This window comes from Phodopus roborovskii, unplaced genomic scaffold, assembly GCF_943737965.1.
Source record: "Phodopus roborovskii unplaced genomic scaffold, PHOROB, whole genome shotgun sequence".
Classification (NCBI taxonomy): domain Eukaryota; kingdom Metazoa; phylum Chordata; class Mammalia; order Rodentia; family Cricetidae; genus Phodopus; species Phodopus roborovskii.
Window position 1 is genome coordinate 6,191,589 of NW_026126517.1, and position 19,120 is coordinate 6,210,708.

The 19,120-nt window shown below is 41.1% G+C and overlaps 1 protein-coding gene across 1 annotated transcript in view; it reads right to left on the reverse strand.

Annotated features, from left to right (window-relative positions):
- LOC127231339 (beta-galactosidase-1-like protein 3) overlaps window positions 1-18,846 on the reverse strand; it is a 41,061-nt gene extending 22,215 nt beyond the window's left edge. The window contains exons 1-8 of the mRNA XM_051196882.1: window positions 18,512-18,846; window positions 15,764-15,832; window positions 15,074-15,169; window positions 13,720-13,828; window positions 12,193-12,285; window positions 9,642-9,723; window positions 8,701-8,765; window positions 160-244 (exon numbers count right to left, since the gene is read on the reverse strand). Of these exons, the coding sequence (XP_051052839.1) occupies window positions 160-244; window positions 8,701-8,765; window positions 9,642-9,723; window positions 12,193-12,285; window positions 13,720-13,828; window positions 15,074-15,169; window positions 15,764-15,832; window positions 18,512-18,846 (934 nt within the window). The remainder of the gene's footprint in view (window positions 1-159; window positions 245-8,700; window positions 8,766-9,641; window positions 9,724-12,192; window positions 12,286-13,719; window positions 13,829-15,073; window positions 15,170-15,763; window positions 15,833-18,511) is intronic.
- Between the last annotated feature and the right edge of the window lie 274 nt (window positions 18,847-19,120).

Sequence of the window (19,120 nt, forward strand, 5' to 3'; positions counted from 1 at the left end):
ATTTGTACTCACAAGGTCATCTTCAGAACATGGATGGTGCTTGTAACTAGCAAAAATTAGATGGATATTTGTGTATGTGCAGGCAAGTCAATGAGCAGAGCTATGTGAACGACCCATGGCATAGGACCATGACATAGTCAGAAACTATGATTCACTTACCATCTGCACTTTTAACATTGTGTTTCTGCCCCCATGTGTCATACCAGCCAGTCCAGTATTCCATAACCATAATGGGTTTATCATTCTAGAAAGAAAACAAATCAAATAGTAAGTGTAACACAGGAAAATAAAGCAGAACAGGGTACCATGAGAAAGAACACTTGCAATGTTTGCCACCTCCCCCCACCATGCAGATGTTTTCCTATTTGATACAAACTCTCTCATACTCATATGATTTTTATTTCATTTTCTAAGATTTATTTATTTTATGTATGCTGTGCTCTATCTGCATATACACCTGCATGCCAGAAGAGGGCATCAGATCCTATTATAGAGGGCTGGGAGCCCCCATATTGTTGCTGAGAATTGAACTCAGGACCTCTGGTAGCACAGTCAGTGCTCTTAACCACTGAGCCATCCCTCCAGCCCTAATTTTTATTTCTATCAGTATATACTTGTATATTTTCTTGCTAAGAAACTATTTTGTAAGGGTTTTTAATTCTCCTGTCTTTCTAAATTATACCTTTTATGGCTATAAATGTACTGCTAACACATCAAAATGACTAGTAATTATTGAACTTTTACTATTACAAGGCACTGAGTAGAGCATTTTGTGTATGTAGTTCTATGTAACAACCCCACAATGATAAACTACCACCCCACTGTACAAATGATAAACTGAGGTTAGGCTACTGCTCAACTTGGCCCAGGTAGGAAGTGCTAGAGCTGGAATTTGAACTAGCAAGTGTAGTTCTTGTAGCTACAGTCCTGACCATTGCTCTGTGCTATGGGGGTGATCACAAAAGACTTGTTAACACAAACTATATGGAAATATATTAAAGTCTTATATTTCCCAACTCCCCAGAACTCATGTTTACCTTTTAACTTTTATCTTATGGATGCCTAAACTCTTGATCAAACACATTTTCAAGTTAATAACTATATCCACTCCATTTCCACCAGCCTTCTCAAGACAGTGCAGCAATGAAGGCCCTTGTTTAAAAAGTAGTATGTTACTAGCAAGCCCTGCTCTTGAACCAAATGTATTAAATTTTGATCTGCACACCAATTCTCTCTCTCTCTCTCTCTCTCTCTCTCTCTCTCTCTCTATCTATCTATCTATCTCTATCTATCTATCTCACTCACTCACACACACACACAGAGCACTAACTAAAAGAAAACTACAGTAGCTATATTTATATTAGACATATGACTACTCAGAAAAATGGAAAGGACTCTTCCAGGCTGTGAATTTCCTACCCACTGTTCCATAAGGTCCCACACTTAGTCCTCTCTCTCTCTGAAGACAGAGATCTGAAGGAAAACTGCTCTATTTCCCTCAAGCCAGAGCTTGAATCAAGCCATTTCTTTCCATCTATCTCCATCTTCTGGTTCTCTGGTAGAGCGTGCAGCAGTAAAAACCTCACTTTCTGGTGAAAGCTTCCATGGAGCCAACCAAGAGCATCCAAACTGCATGGTTCCCCTCAGTTCCCACTAGGGGGAGCAGAAATCATTAGGGAAGAAACTCAACTGCTCACCTACAGACAACCAAACCTATAACTCAGGTTCTGGGATATCCTAGCAGCTCCTGGGAGACACATTATATCTCAGATTCTTTCTTTCCAGATCATAGCATTGGCTGCCAAGAGACAACTTGTTGGTGGAAGACAGAGGGTTTGGATTTTGACAGCCAGCAGGCTCTAGCTTGAACCTCAGGCTGTTTGGTACCTCCTTGCCTGTTTTATTTTGTTGGAAAATATTTATTTGTTTGATTTTGTTTTTAATGACCTTCATTCATTTGGCTGTCTGCTTGCTTTATGAGTTGATGAGTTCCAGCCTAGGTACAACCACACCAAAGCTCATTATTTCCATGTTTGTAGATTAAACCGCCATCTGACCTTGCTTAGATCACTCTGCAATATTTCCCTGATATGTGGTTTGGACAAATGTGAGGATGCATTGCTAGTATAAGATGAAAACCAGAGGGCAGCAAGTCCCAGAAAAATGTATTTCTATGAGGAGTAGTCATGTGTTTGGTTTAGTTCTTTATTTTTTTCTTCTTATAACTTGATTCCTAGGATGTGTGGTACAGCTTCAGTATCAGAAATACTTGGAGCCACATATTCACTAACTGGATAAATTACTGTTTTGGGTCTCTGAGAAAGATTAACATATTATCAAAACATGGAGTCAGACAATTTATATGACAGATTCTTGTGACTGATGACTGACTAAAGATTCTTTAAATTGTCATATCATTTTTAATTGGAATCATTTTTGTCAAAAGTTGGGTGAGTGGAGTCGGGTTTGTTGTGTATAAGCTTGTATGCTCTTGCTTAATAAGGATTCTGAGGAAGAAGTCAAACTGAGGTTTCTGACAGGAGTGAAAGTCCTCATTCCTCTCCTTGGCAGAAAGCAGGAAATAATGAATTGGTTTCATGTCTGTGTGTGACTTGGTTTGGTTTTGGTGTTATTGTGTTTTTACTCTCCTCTAAATCCATCCAGTTAGTGTTGAAGTCACGGCACCGTTCTCCTATTATTTGAAATACAGGCATACATTTTCCCCTTGCAAAGTTAACAAAGTATTTGGCCAGGATAGGAAGCATTCCACTTTGAGGTAAGACAATATCCTTTAACATAGTACTAGTCAGAGGACTGAATGAGGAGAGCAAAGCAACAAGACACTTCTGAACGTACAGTCAATTCTCATCTCCAGATATGTTAAACTAGAAAAGCACTAATCATACAAATAATTTACAGAAAAAAATGGCTGACTTGTGTGTCCATTTTTATTGTTTGCCACCCTACCTGAACATATATCCAAGATCTTTTTAAATATTCTATAAACTTTAAAAGAAAAGAAAGGAAAAGAAAACATTAGTAACAGACAGCTAATGTTAGTGAGAAGCATAGCAACCCCACCAAGGAAATCCTGTAGAGACACTTGATACTAGAGGCTACACATTGGAAGATTCTAATTGTAATCCAAACATCAGGATAATGCCTAACTTGGATTAAGTAATGCATTCTGGAAGGGCTAAGCCAATGACTAGCTAATATAAGTTTAAACAAAATACAAGAAATGCCATTAAAGAAAACACATAAGAACCCTTCAGAATTCTTTAAAAAATATTGCTTCAAGTGTATTGAAAGCACATTGATGCTGAACCAGGGAATATAGCAATGGCTGGCATCACCTTTCTAGGATAAAGTGACCCTGATATTCAAAGAAGATGAAAAGAGCTGGACATGGCTACAGGAGTGTATATACCTCAAGCTGTAGGTATTGCTTTCAAAGAATACAATGCAAAGAATCAAATATTAAAAATCTGAGGAGAGAAGAGAAATTGATGAGGCAAAAGTGGGAAAGAGAATATCTGGATCAGTGTGCATGTTCTAAGGGAGAAGGACACTGCCAGCACAAAGACTGAAATTTAAATAAAGTGAAAGAAGCAAGAGAAGGAAAAGTTCACAGCCAGGTGGAAAGACAAAACTGTGAATTAAAAGAGGATTCATACAAGGGCCTAGGTGTTCCCCTAATATTTCAGAGTCAATTCAAAATTCCCACAGGAGCCCCCAGTACAGCGAGCAGTGGGAAGTCAAATTATGGAGTTTCATTTGGACACAGGTTCTAATTATAATGTTCTTAATGCACAATAGTTCAAAACAACAGAAATCAGAAGTAACAAAAGGAATGCAACAGACTTTTCCCCTAACCGGAGGCTGTCAAATAGGAACCTGGACTAAACCAAATTAAAAATATTGTCTCCTCTATATACTAAAATTCCGAGCTCTACTATTGGACATATTTTATTATGTAAATTAAGTTCTCCAAATGGCATTCCCTGTAAGAAAGATAATGAATTCACCTACAGGTCCCAATTAGTAAAAGCCATATGCTTATAAATGCTGCTTGCTCTCTCCGAGCAGACAACCCAGGAACTTTTGTCCTGAGACGTGTGAGAAAATAAAACCATGTGGATAGATGGGGACCCCTGGTGAGGTTCAGATGCACAGTTGGTAAAGCCTGGATTTAAAATAATTACAGGATCTCAGAGGAAGGATTAGTTCCCCAAATAACAGACTTTGGAATGGATTCAGGCAGTATTGCAAAATTCCTTAACTGTGAACTAATCCAGCAATGCCAATTGCCCTCCCTCTAACACTCCAATTCTGACAGTTTTAAAAAATCATATAGCTGGGTGGTGGTGATGCACACCTTTATCCCAGCACTAGGAAGAGAGGCAGGTAGATCTCTGTGAGTTTGAGGCCAATCTGGTCAAAAGAGTGAGTTCCAGGACAGGCTCCAAAGCTACATAAAGAAACCAAAAGGAAAAACAATATATAAAGGAATGTACTTTTTTCACAATTTGAGAACATATTTGTATATTGTATAATATATTCGAACACCATGCCAAACCTTCAATAACTTTATACTGGGAAATAATGTATGGTTTCCAATTTTGGTCCTTTAGGATTATTTCAGTGTCTGTTTCTCTTGGTGTATGTGTGTATATGTTTGGGGATCTGCTTTATATTTTACTTAGTTTGCATTCTGTTTGTTTGCTTGGGAGCATTTTATTTTTTGTTTTGGTTTTTGTTTTTCTGTTTGTTTGTTTGTTTGTTTGTTTTTACAGTCCACTCAAAGCCAAAGCCAAAGATTGTTATTTGCTTTTACAGGAATCCAACATCAAAAACCTTCTAATACTCCTGATCTATACCATCTCGGTTTCAAAAGTTCTCCTTGTTTGCCTACACAAAACCTGCATAAGAGCAAACCAGTCAATAGTCCAACACAGAGGGCCCACAAGCCCCAATCCTACTTGACAGGCTGACAGTTGATGATTACCAGGGGTGGAGGAGTCCTGTTTCTTTAAGGGTATGATCCCTGAGAGGTTGACCAAGTACCAACAGATGGCCCTACTACCTAGCACACAAGTTGCAGTCCATAGTTTATTTTAAAAACAAAACAAACAAACAACACAAAACAAACGAGGACATAAAGTTAGAAGGGGTAAATTGGGGATAAATCTGGGAGGAATTCGGGGTAGGTGTAGGAGCAGGGAATATCATCAAAGTACATTTTATCCATGAAAGAAATTCTCAAACAATTTATAAAAATTATATGAAAATTCTCCTGCAATCTTCGGTGAGATTTTTAGGTGAAGGCATTCGAATTCTCTGAGAGTGTCTAATGTGGGACTTCTTCCTCATAAGGTACTAATACTATTGGAACAAAAGAGAAGACACTGGTTGACAACAAATGAACAGGGAAATACCAGATTTCAGGCTGGTGGAAAAAGCCTTCTAGAACTGAGGAAAGAACTCCAATAATTAAAGCTTGCTCAAGGAAACTCTTTCCTGTTTGGCATACCGAGCCTGATTCAAGGTAGTAAACAGCAACCCATTGTTTCTGAAGTCACCTAAATGGTGAGGAAAGATTTCCTAATAACTTAAATATTACATTCACCATGGGCATTCTCAAATTTGGGTTATTTGGTAATCTTTAGGTTAGTGTTGTCTGGTCCATCAGACTGTATTTGTATGTATGGTATTTGTGAAAAATGAAAAAGGTGAACCATTTCCTTAATAAGGTGGTGCTGCCTCAGTGATGGCTCATACCTTTAATCCCAGCACTCAGGATGCAGAGGCAGGCAGAGCTCTGTGAGTTCAAGGACTGGGGTGGCAGACTACAACCACCAGTAACTCCAGTTCCAGGGGATACACTGCCTTCTTCTGTTCTCTGGAAGTATGACACTGATAGTTCTCTTACACAAAAGCAAAACACTCAAACATAAGATAAAGATAAATAAAACTTTAATTAAAGAACAATACACTGGCTAATCTTTTCAAATTATCCACTAAGCTTTATTTATGATGTGACTCCTCAATACAGACCTAAGTCCCTTTAAAACTGTGCATGAAAGAGACTTTCTAGCCTCTATGATAATTGCTCTTCCAATAAGTTAGAAGATGAAGCTGGGATTAAAAAGGATGTACAGCAGTTAAGCCATAGTCTGATGTCTTTTCATTAGTCTGCACTCTCTGGGTTTTCACATCCAAAGTATGAGCCACTCCATCCCTTTCACTCACAAGAAGAGATATTGATAAAACCTGGGAAGCCCAAAACACTGAGAAACAGCTGGCTAAAAGTGAACAGGGGGCCAGTGGGATGGCTCAGTGGGAAAGCACTCTTGCTATGAAAGCCTGACAAATTGTTTTGATCTCCAGAACCCAGGTTAATATGAAAGGTGAGAACCCACTCTCAAAGTTGTCTTCTAACCTCCATACATGCACCTACATAGGCAATACACTTGTACCCACACTACACACACATGCACACAGACACACATACACACAGACACACACACATACCCCACACAAGTTTTCTAAAAAAGGAAAAGTAGAAAAGATTATGTTATACTACTAAGGACCAACCTCTCACTGACAACTGGCATTTTCACAATAAAGCTTTGGATTTGTCACTACAGAATAAAGTAAACTCCAGCAGAGGAAGTTACTTCTAACCTCTCATCACATCCTTCCTGAACCTGCATGCTAAGAGAAGAACGTATGCATTTATTTCAAAGACAAGATAACTAAGGTAAGTTATCTCCCCCATCCTCAGCTAACATAAATGGTTCTTTTTTAAAAAGGCAAAGAAAAGAAGGAAGGAAAGAAAGAATGAAAGAAGGGAGGAAGGAAGGAATGGAAGAAGGAAGGAAGGAAGGTAAGAGAGAAGAGCCATTTTTTGTCTGAAATGAAAAATAGAGGATCCAACCTTAGGAAGGTCCTGATAAACTTTGACTTTCAGAGAAAAAGGCAAGAAACTATATTCAGAATAAAATTTTACCCATTACCACTTTCAAAGAAAGGAGAGGCTGCACATGAAGATTTCAACATCTGCAAGAAGTTTCTACCCAGTATTGCACTAAAGCCTTCAACACCTAACCTTGTATGCTGGCTAATTTTATGTCAGCTTAACACAAGCTACAGTTAATTATATGAAAGTGGGGAACATCAGTTGAAAAATGCCTCCACAAGATCCAACTCTAAGGTATTTTACTAAATAGGAATTGGTGGGGGAGGGACCAGCTCAACTGTGGGTGGTGCCATCCCTGGGCTTGTGGTCCTGGGTTCTATAAGAAAGCAGGCTGACACCCAGGGCAGCAAGGAGAAAACATGACCCTTCCCTTTGCCATTAAGACTGAGCTCCTGGGGTTCAGTTCAAGAGCAGGAGGTGGAAATTGTATAAACAAGGGGGCATCAAGAGCATGATGGGGAAAACCATAGAGACAACTGACCTGAGCTAGTGGGAGCTTACAAACATGGACTGACAGCTGGGGAACCTACATGGAACCAAAATCGACCCACTGAATGTGGGTGACAGTTATGCAACTTGATCTTGGGGCAGTGACACCAGGACCTATCCCAGGTGCATGAGCTGACTTTTAGAGTCTATTCTCTATGGTGTGATACCTTGCTCAGCCTTGATACAGGGGGGAGGGACTTGGTACTGTCTCAAATTGGTATGCCAGACTTTGTTGACTCCTCAAGGAAGGTCTTAACCCCCCCCCTCCTCTGAGGAGTGGATAGAAGGTGGGAAGGGAAGAGGTAGGGTGTGGGAGAAGGGAAGGGAGGGGGAACTAGAGTTGGTATGTAAAAATGAAAGAAAAAAATATTTAGTGGGAGAAGGGGACCCACATATCTACCCTGTTGAGGAGAAAACGGGCCTGCCTAGCACCTTGTGGAGCCTGGTTTGGTCACTATTATGGTAAGCAACTATATGGTGAGATATGAGAGACAGAGAGATAGAATGCTTCATATCCTGTGGAAAGAGATAGATTTGAAGAGGGGAAGGCCATGAAGAGCAGGCTGAGGTGGGTAGCCTGCTTGCCATCCACATGGAGGATATGCCAATATGTAGTGTTCGCTCATGGCCTCTGCATCAGCACCTGCCTCCTGGTTCCTGCTTTGAGTTCCTGCCCTGACTTCTTTCAATGATGGACTATCAGCTGGAAGCATAAGCTGAAATGAACCCTTTCCTCCCTAAATTGCCTTGGTCCCAATGTTTCCTGCTAGCAACATAAACTATAACTAAGATGCCTTACTCCCTTAAAATCAAGGTTGGAAACATTCCTTAAGTCTGATCTTAAATATAGCCATCTCCTCTCACAAATATTTCTTCTGGGTTTTCAGTAGAGCAACCAGCCCAGAACCCTAACATCCTAATAGAAGCACCAGCAAGTGAGAATAAGCTCCCATAAGCACTAGCAAAAGCCCATTTTCAACCCTCTCTTATCATATTTACTTCTCATTGAACACAAGACCCTCATGCTTCCCAAAGTAATCTCACTGATATGACCCATGAGTGGAGATGGAAGAAGAAAGTTTCTTCTTACCACTTCTCACCAGGTGGCTTTTGACTCCACCAAGGCTCAGGGTAAGATGGTCATATCCTTGTCATACATCCTGTGTTCTCTAACATCAATTGCAAATCTTGAAGAAAGACAGAAGTCTGCATTGCTTGAAAAACCTTACCTGCATTTGATGAAGCTTAATAAAAGAATCTCTCTTAAATGAGGGCACATTGATAGTAGTCAATGCTGTAGGGAAAGAGAGGTGCCTCTGAAACATTGTGACAAGGGATGAGTAAAAGAAATAACAAGATGTTGTTCGTAACCTACTTTGCAAAGCATAAAGGCCTGTCCTAGCTATTGCCACATCATACATACAGGAACACTATCTTTGTTGGTAAGGACAGTTAAATTTAACCACACTGTGAACATACAAATGGCCAAGGCAAGTCCAATTAAAATAGCAACACCTATGAGCTGAATGAAAGCTTTGGAGCCCAGACTCAGCACTTTCTGTGGTATAGTAATAAGAGCAGAGCTACCAAAAGGAAGAAGGAAGCAGTCCCCAATAGCTACCAGTCTGTAGTAAAGATCACCTCATTATATTCCCTAGATCCATCCGTGTACTCTTGGCATTTTCCCATACTATTATCACTTTGTGATTCTACTGAATTCTCCGGGATCTGCTAAGTATCTATGTTGAGTCTATGACTATGACTAAGACTATTCGATACCAGGACTGACAGTTTGGTTGCCATGTGTTTTGTTTATACCCATCCAAAACCTGCCTATGTGACTACCCATGCTGGTGGAGAGGAGCAGAGCCCTGATCCATGTTCCAAACCAGCCTAGATTCCTTCCTATGAAATTATTTTAAAAATTAAAAGGTATACTCAGGATGAAGAGCTCCATCAATGCTCTGTTCAAAGAGGAAAACTAATGACACAGATGGTTATTTTTAAACTCAGGACTTTGATATTGAACCTCACTTTATATCATATCAAATCTCAATAGACATGGGAAAGAGGATCAGGAATATATCTGGTTCTCTTTTATTCTTCTTTACAATGTATATTGGCTGGCTAAGAGCCTTTGTTGTCCTCTAAAATGACTGTAAACCAGTACCTCCTTTGACGGAGCCAGTCTGAATTCCTTCATCATTGTCTGAGGTCAAGAGGAGCTCTACAATCCCTCTCTTCAGCAGAGCCTGTTGGGAAAATGAAGATTATAACTCCACTTTTCTCACTCCCATGGAAAAGAGCAGAGATTGGGAAATTACATAATAAAGGCAGTTTGTTTCAGATGGAGAGTGTGTGAACTACAAAACAGGTATATGGAATGTCTCCCAAATGTCCATACGGTAAAGAATTGGTGCTCAGCATGGTACTAGCTGGTATCATGGTAGACACCTTAGAAAATGGAGCCTAAGGGGAGGTCTTTAGGTCATTGGAGGCATGTTCTGAAAGGAGACAGTGGTAATTCAGTTCCTTTCTCTTTCCTTGAACTACCAGATCAGGAAGTAAGTGGTTTGATTCTTCCTGGCACTTGTGTGGTGATATGCACTCTTTTCCAATACAAGTCCCATTAGATTTACTACTCTATGAGTGAATATAAGTCTATTGTGCTTGTAGGTTAATTATTTCATGTATCTTTTAGTTTTTAATTGACATACATTAATTATACAGAATAATAGATTTCATCATGATTTTTCACACATGCATAAGACTGCTTTGATTATATATAAGGTATCTGTTACAGTAGTGAGAAGTTGGCTAACACAGAAAGGCCTGAAGATGAAGTGACCATCTACAACTTAGACAATGAGGAAATTGCTGCTTTAGGCTCAGCTTGATGTGGTTCCAGATGCTACACTAAAGCAGTGGAGGCCTCTGGGACTTGACACATGGTAAATGAAAGCTGAGTTTCTCGATGACCACACTATGGAAGTGTGTAAATTACAATAAAGAGGAAAAAGATGGAAGACATTTGGTACTGTTGTAATGCTTAAAAACTAGCTCTATTTCAAATGAAGTTATGTTAAGAGAGAGAGAGAGAGAGAGAGAGAGAGAGAGAGAGAGACCCTGGGCCCTTATTCTTAGTCCAAGGATTGGTAACCATGAGACACATGGACCCTAAGGTCAGCCCCAGGCTGAGTCTTGACAGCGCTCTAAAGAGGATGCTGATCTCAGAGCCATTTGGCTTATCTCTCAAAATTATTTCCCCTTCCTTTATTATGCAATTGTTACCCAATAATAGTAATGAAATTTTCATTCTGCTTCTGTAATCTCACTTAACTGCTGCTTGCTGGGGGAGGGCGGATGTCTCACATAGCAGAAAATCCCCAGGGTTGAGACAATTGTGGTGTGTGCCTTCAAAAACTCCAGTCCCTGTCTGTCTTCCCCTTTTGCAGCGGTTCTCAGATTGGCAAAAGAGGCTGTTGCCATAATGTTGCTATTGATTTTTATCTTTTACGTTTTGTCTGATAGCCTTTCTAGTTGCCTCAAACTCCCCCACACTATAAAGGAGAGGCTGACCTTGTCGGGTCCTAAGAAGACTACCAATAAACTAACAAAGCTTGAATTCTACATGGATTCTATCAGCAGAAACAAGAAATTCTACCGTGTCTGTGGGAAGGGGGAAGATATATTCTGAAAACTCTGCTTGTATCATAGAACCTAGAAATCAGACTGATGGCTCAGAAAGCAGAGGGTCTTCCCACCCATTACATTCAGCATTCAGACTATCAGTTCCCAGTTTCTGCATTGTCAGAACCATATTTAGTTCAGTCAGGTCAGAACCTGGAAGTTGTAACATGCTCTGTACCCCGAGGGCAGAGTCCAGCTGATACTGGAGCCTCCTGGATTCTTTAAGGGAGGGAAGTCAAGCACAAGAAGGGCTCTAAGCTACAAGATAGCATACACTAGCATGACTGTAAATATCTTGGATCCAAGAAGACAGATATAAACACTATGAACCAAACAGCTGCAAGACATAATGGATTTTGAGTGGAGGTACCAAATTTCCATATTTTAATAAGGTCCTTAGAGCAATGGTTCCTAACATCACATTTTGTCTAATAACAAAGTTATTCATATTTATCTTGATTGACATGATTATGTGGGACATTAATAAAAAATTAAACTTGATGTTCATGTGCTAATAATGGAGATCATCAGTAAGTATTTATTTCCTCCAAATTAAAACATTACCTCCTGGGCAGAAGAGAGAAGCTCAGAAAGTAAATGAAACCGCAAAAGCCTGAGAAGTAAACAAAGTTTACCAGAAAGCTCCTGAAACAGAAGATTCACACTGCTCCTTCCCAGGGTTACACAGTCAGTAACAACTGCTGGAGGGGGAGACTACAACCTGCCAAATTACCTGCAAATCATGCCAGGAGCTCTAAAGTCAGCGCTGTGTGGGCTTTTCGGTGATGCAGCTATCTTTGACTCACCCATGCCTCTGTAAATTACCCCAATAAGATCACTGACTCATTAACCTAGGCTTGAGAGAAATCATTTCTCTTCATTCTATCATTAGTTTCCTAATGGGTTGTTCACATCTCTCCAAGAAAAGTCACTGAATACCCATGAGGCTGGAAATCAGGTATACAATTTAGAGGTACAAAATTAGGAAGAAGTCTTAAAAATATGGGTGCAAAGCAACTATTCTTACTTACCTCCTTAATGTATTCCATGTAGTCACTATCCTTACTAAATGAACCATATTCATTCTCTATTTGGACAGCAATAACAGGGCCACCATGGAGGTACTAAAAAGGAACCAGATGATGGTTGAAGAACAAACAACCTTGCTATTGGAGCAGAAGCCTGGAGCCTAGGATTGCTAATAACGATACCAGAACTGATATGGTGCTTTCTCTCAGGTACCTTCATTTATCTCCAGGCATGTAAGCTCCTGAAGGTGTTCTACCTTCCACAATGTTTTGTGGTTATAGGACCAACAGTTTCTTTTCTGTTTCTCATATTCATCACCTGTGAGCTCATTTCCACATCTGCCCTATCTACCTCTCCACCTAATTCATCATGTAGGCTTCCTCTCCACTCTTCCTGCCTTAGAATGAACCCCCTCCATTCTCTTTTCTCACCCCACCCCCCATGAGCAGTTACTTCACATAGTCCCCCATCTGTTATGTACTTCCTCTTTTCTTTCTAAGCTGGCTGGTTTCCATTATCCTGTTACCATGGATGTGGCACAGAGCACAGTAAGGACTAACTGGATACTATCAATACCCAGGAAGAAAGGATCTGGCTTCATTAGTCATCTTCTTCTTGTCTTCAAACCCAAGGAGTTCTATATTTTGTATTAAAAAGAACATCCATACACATACTTTTGTATGCTGAAATGGGGGGGATTATATAAAAATATGGTTTAAAAGATTGGCTGTCCCCAAAAAAGACAACTAAAGTTACTATGGGAAGCATGGAAAGAATTTAATTTACCATGATTTTTTACATTATTTTGAATATTCCCCAACGTTAAGTAGTGACTGCTAATCAGTGAGTTTAGTAGATATCAGTCACATACAGACAGACAATTAGAGCAACCTTTTGTGTGATCCCTGTCTCATGTGGTGTCTTTTTAGAAGCTCCAGGGAGAGCCACAAGGACCAATCAAGAGGTCTATGCTTAACTGAGGGTCTAGATCTAACTTGTAAGAAAGTCAGTTTAATATACCAGAAAGACTGGGAATGACACACTCAATGATGCACCATAGTATTTCTCTAAAGTAAATGTTGTTAGACCACAGATCTTCTAGCAGCCCCCACCCTTCAGAAGTCAGGCCAGGCTTCCCTGCAGTTCTCTGAAACAGAGAACTGATAAACCATGTTGTGGGAGTCTGAACTACAATCTTACTTTTATCTAGTGCTTCCCTCCCTGCCTTGTGACTGTCGGCTTATAGGCTAGGTCAAGCTAGGACACTTAGTATGGAGCTCACCCAGACCTCTCCAAAACACGAAACAATAAAGTCTGTAGCAATTATAAACTCCCCCTATCCTTTGGAATTGGAGGCTCTCCCAAGATGCCATCATACTGCCTGTGGTATGATGTCATTACTCTTCTAACTTCAGTCTGTGGCTTTCTAACCCTGTTAATAAAGTGCCCCTGAACAGTAATTCATCTCTGCGTTCATTTCCCACAACCACCCTACTCTTTCTGAAGACCATAAGGAGGGACATTTTCACCTGGAGATGAAGTATTCTGGGAATCAGATGATCAAAATACTTATCAACAGCCTCAATAAATTCATGATGGGTTGTTCTCAGTTGTGACTCAGGGTAGCGCAGAAGCCAGCTAGGGACAAAGAAGGAAAACATTAGTATGTGAACCAGGAAGTGGGAAGAAGATGGCTCTGCCAGCTGAGTGCAGCAGAAGTCTCTGCTTAGAGCCACCTATCACTGGGTGTCTTTCGGTCCTCCTACCAACCAAAGCATAACAATCCTCAAGGTGTTCAAGAGATCTGTATCATATGAGCTTTCCACAATATCCCCAAGGACTTCAGAAATGTGTGAGTCAAACAAGGAAAGAAGCCATCACCAGCTCAAGGCACTTTAGATCAGCTCTGGGAAATCAAGCTGAAGGACTGAGCCTGGCAACACTCACAGGTGCTAGCTTTTTTCCACGCTAACCAGAACTCCATACTCCTTCAGCTCTCGAGAATATAGCGTGATCTTTAGCACTGATCATAGTCTCCATGCCTCACGCTCAGAGTCACATTTTTCTCTAAGATCTGAGATTCCAAGCAGATTCACAGGCCGATGAATATCCTACACGTGTCACTGGGGAGGTGAAGGGCCAGGCTCCCAAGCCATTCATGGAGTAATTGGCTTTCCCAGTCCTCCCACAACTTAAGCTCAGGCTTCTTCTGTGCATCACCTGGTTGTAGCAGATCCTTAGCTTGAAGGAAAGCTTTGTTTTGCTTTCTGATCCAAGGAGCAGCAGGGCAAACCTGAAGGCAGAACCTAGAAGTACTAGTGTCCTGTCACTGAGGAGGATGACAGAAAAGGACCCTGTATTCTCACTCTGGGCCTCTATCAACTGGGCTCAGGGTAGATGTTATGATGACAGAACAAACCAGAAAAGCAAGAAGGCAGAAAAGGAATGGAGGTCTCAGCATGTGGATAGGTGGCCTGTCTTCAGCCAGACATACAATTGGGGTCTCTAGAATGAGCCCAGAAGTTGTCATCATGTTCCTCTAAAGTCCCTTTCTTCCAGCTCATGAAAACAACACACATGTCCATTACACCCTTTCTGTGAAGCAACATGAAGGTGATCCCTGCATGGCCACAGCTGCCCTTGCACTGGTCTTCACAGTATGTGCTCAATGCGCCAGGACCTCCATGTCAAGTCTGCTTCTGCAACCCAGGATGAACAGAAACCTCCCCACCCACTCTAAGAATCACTGTCAGGGCAGGAAGTCCAGAGTTCAATTCAGGACACAACCGGTGATAGGAACAGTGATACTCACTGCCTTGAAATTTTATTCACTGTAAAGAAAACACCTTCCTAAGCCACACACTGGATTCTGGGGCAGCTCACCTGGGTAACCCACCTAGGTCAACCTCAGCACAGATATACGGCCCTGGTCGAAGAATCACCCACAGCCCTATAGTTGCAGCCAGCGAAACATAGGCCCTAAGAGGGGAAACAAAGTTAGCCCCTTTCTGGATGGCCCAAAGGGGAGGTTGGGCAGAGGGAACCCACAGACATAACAGGATGTAGGGATGTCCTCTATCTTCCTTCCCTTCTTCTCTCAACCAGGGAAAGGAGTGGCTTCTCCTTAAACCAACCTAGCAGAGAATCCCTGCTCCAGGGAGGAGACCAGAGGCCCTGTGAGGTGGGTCTGTACTAGCTCCCAACATCACAACCATTCCCAGAGGCCTACTAGAGAGGTCCCATTGAGTACACAGGCTCAATGTCCAGCATCAGCTTGAATCAGGGTAACCTGAAGAAGCCCCAATCCCAACTCAGGTGATTGACTCCTCTATAGTCTGGCAACATCTGGTGTCTTAGTCCCCTAGCTTCTGTGAAAAGGAAGATCAGAAGCTGCAGGATTGCAGGTAATGGCTAAGGAATGCCCAGATTCAGGGTGCAGACCCTTCTCCCTATGAACAAGACTTCAGATCTGAGACACACTGAAGGCTCCTCTTAGATGCCAAGTACCCACCCCCCACCCACCCAGATACAGGCTTCCTTGGGTCAGCTCATAGAAGCAGAATGATCACATACTCCAGGTCCAGGATCTCAGAAAAGTCAAATGTCCCCTTCTCCTCCTCGTGGAGGTTCCATGGGATGTAGCTAGAAGAGGGGACAAAGAAGTACAATAAACATCATATTTCCCCCTATTCATATGGCATACCAAGCCCTAGTATGTCTCTAAGTTGCACTGAGTTGAAGCTTCCAATGAAAATTAACTTCTGTTACACAGACAAAACAATATTTCCCCTATTATACAACTATGCTTCAAGATACTGATTGTCCTAGGTCTACATAGGTTTATATATGCTCTCCCAAAGCCCCACTCTTTTAAATAACTATCAAAAATTATAAATGGAATGGGAAAACACAACAAAAATATTCCCAACAATTATTACTAAGAATTAACTAAAATATGAATAATCAAATAGTTTCTACAAGCAAGTAGGATAAACTCAGGAAAGAGAGAAGCAGCCAGTGCCAACACCCACAGGGCTAAGAGTACCCCATGTCAAAGGACATGTGTTTTATTCATACTGTATGACTTTGCATGTGTTGATGACACAGTTTGGAGCATAGGGCTCCTAACATTCTGTTTCTGATGAAGCTCTGATTTTTAAACACACAATTTCATGCAGTGAGAGATTTAGGGTGGTAAGAGTGTTGTATGAGAATGGAACTGATTGCATTTCGGTGGAGGAAGGAAAAAAGTTGGTCTTCTGAAAAGGATATCCATAGCAACATTTATAGTTATAACCTGTGAAAACATAATGAATATTATGAACGCTACTTACAAGTGACTTTAAGGAAAAGGTGTGGAAAAAGTAAAAATAAAACATAAGGTAAGGTAAAACTGCTCCTCCAACTACTAGCAGGAAAATCAATTTTAAATTTGTGAACTGATAGTAAATATGCTCTAAAATAAAAACAGAAAAGGATCTATCCAGCAAATACACTATCATGGCTTTCTATCCACTTAATAATGTAGTATTGAGTAAAGAAGAAACTTGCTCAGAGAAGAGAAGGATAAAGCAGCTCCAATGCCAGAGTTGGAGGAATGAAATGAAAAAGAAACAAAGATAATGATCAGCAAAGAAATGATGTGGATATAGATTTCAAATAGATAGCTAAACTTCAGGATCTGGGCACTATCACATCAGAGCTGGTCAGACAAACAAACAGAAGGAAAAAAGCCCAAGAGAAAGCACAAGAATCAAAGGCCCATTCATTAACACATTAGAGTCTTATAAAAACACTAAACTGGATGACATAATATAAATAGAATAACATTAACTTCTATATACCCGTGTTTATGCCCATAGGTTAGTGCTGTTCTTGGCTTTCATCAAAGAAATTTAAAATAGTAGCTGGTCAAAGTGCTGTGAGGAAGGAATGCTGTACTGCTCAACTCTAAATGGTCTGCCTGTGTCACCCTCCAAGGCTTAAGAAATGTCACCAAAGGAGGGAAAATAGAAGTACCAAAGGAATGTGGGGTGTGCTGTGAATGACTTTTTCTGGACATGGCATGGCCATTACTCTCACGACGTCCTTAGGGTTGTTGTTACCTGTAAAAATCTTCACAAGACTGTACCTGTCAATTTAATCATGGGAGGAGAATTTATGAACACTCTGGGGACTACAGACAGACTAGGGGAAGGGACATCACTTCCTTTAGTGATGTGGTCACTGATAAGTTGCCCATACCCCAGGAAACAACCTCCCATTCATGCTCATGCAAGAAACCCTTAACTAAACTAGGTCTGTGAAAGTAGACATGAAAATAGAAAAGGTATTTGTTAAGAAGGTTTTCTGTGGGAAGCTGGGATGTAACAGAAGGTAAAAATGACCAAAATTCACTATATACATGTATGAGACTGTCAGGGAATAAAAACAAACAAACAAACAAAAAAAAAAAAAAAAAACAAAGAATAGGTGGCTGTTATAGAAGCTTCAGATTGAGATATCTTTGTTTCTGTGACCATGAGAGAGTTGTCCTCATTCCATTTCCCATCTGGCAGACCAACCCTACAGGTAGGCCCAGACCATGGGTTGTGACTTGGCCTGCCCCAACATTCATCCAATCTATATCTGCTGGAGTACATGAAGGGACCTGACCCACAGACCCAAAGCTGTAGGATCTCCACAACACAGGGTACCAGTGGGATATTCAGGAAGAGTCCTAGAGGGGGTCCGTATCAAATGTGTATTGGAGACCAGGGGCCTTGAAGCAGACCAATGACTCTTTGCAATGAACATTTGCAAGTAGAGATGTGTGGACAAAGGCACATACTGTGTGACTTGGGTTGCAATGCAACCTCCATGATGAGATTTTAAATTCCTCCCCTTTTTATTTTCTTCCCTTTTTTCCCTCTTGAATTTTGTTTTATTGGGAAGGAGGCAGATGCAAAGGGACTAGAAATGAACACAATCAAAATTCATAATACGAAAGCATATAGAATAAATAAGTTAATGCGTTTTTAGGAAAGGTCTCTTTGTTTCCTCCATTAAAAAAATTAAAATATGTATCCACTAAGTAACCCAATGATACTTGCTGAAAAAGCACCAATACTCTATCAATTTTGTCCAAGACTTGAATCACAAAGCTAAGTATGCTATTTAAGAGACAAATGGGCACAATCTAATTGGATCTTCTGGAAATGCCTTGTCAGAGCTAACTCTTCACACTGTGCTGTCAAACACAGAACCTGACTTTGTCAGTCTACAATCCTGACAGGAGCCCTGTAGGCTGCTAGGTCAGGAAGGCTGAAGAGAGGTACTCACGTGGTAACAGTGTTAAAGCCACAGGCCTGAAGCTTCAGCAAGCGGTCCTTCCAATGCTCCCTGGGCACTCGGAAATAGTGGATGGAGCCTCCAACTATCATGAACTTGTGACCTTCCAGGGTGAAGTACAATTTGCCCTGAGCATTGTTTTCAGTGTTAAGTCCTACAGTTCTGTCCTTCAGCTTGGAAGGAGTGAGACGAGACCAGCTAAACCTGGATTGGAGGGAAAAGAGGAAGGAGGTGCAAAGTGCATAGAGGCTGCTGCAGACCTCCTGGGCAATGAGGCTCCCATTAGCAGGACTGGATAGACCTCTTGTGTTCCTTACTCCCCCCATGGAAAGAAACAAAGCTCCCCGCTCCCTGCTTGCACCAACCTGGCAGCAGACAGTTTAAACATGCCATCTCTGTATTTAGAGGGAGGAACAAGACCTGATAAAACAAGTGGCAGGAAGAAGATGGCCATCAACATCTTCCAGGAAAGACATTTGCTGCAAGGAAAAGAGACAATGACAAGGGGAACACAGTGGCTCTGTGAGCCACGAGGGTTGGGAACTGCTCCAGAACCTTTCAGAGGCCCGTGGCAAAGGACACCCATCACAGGCAGGTCTT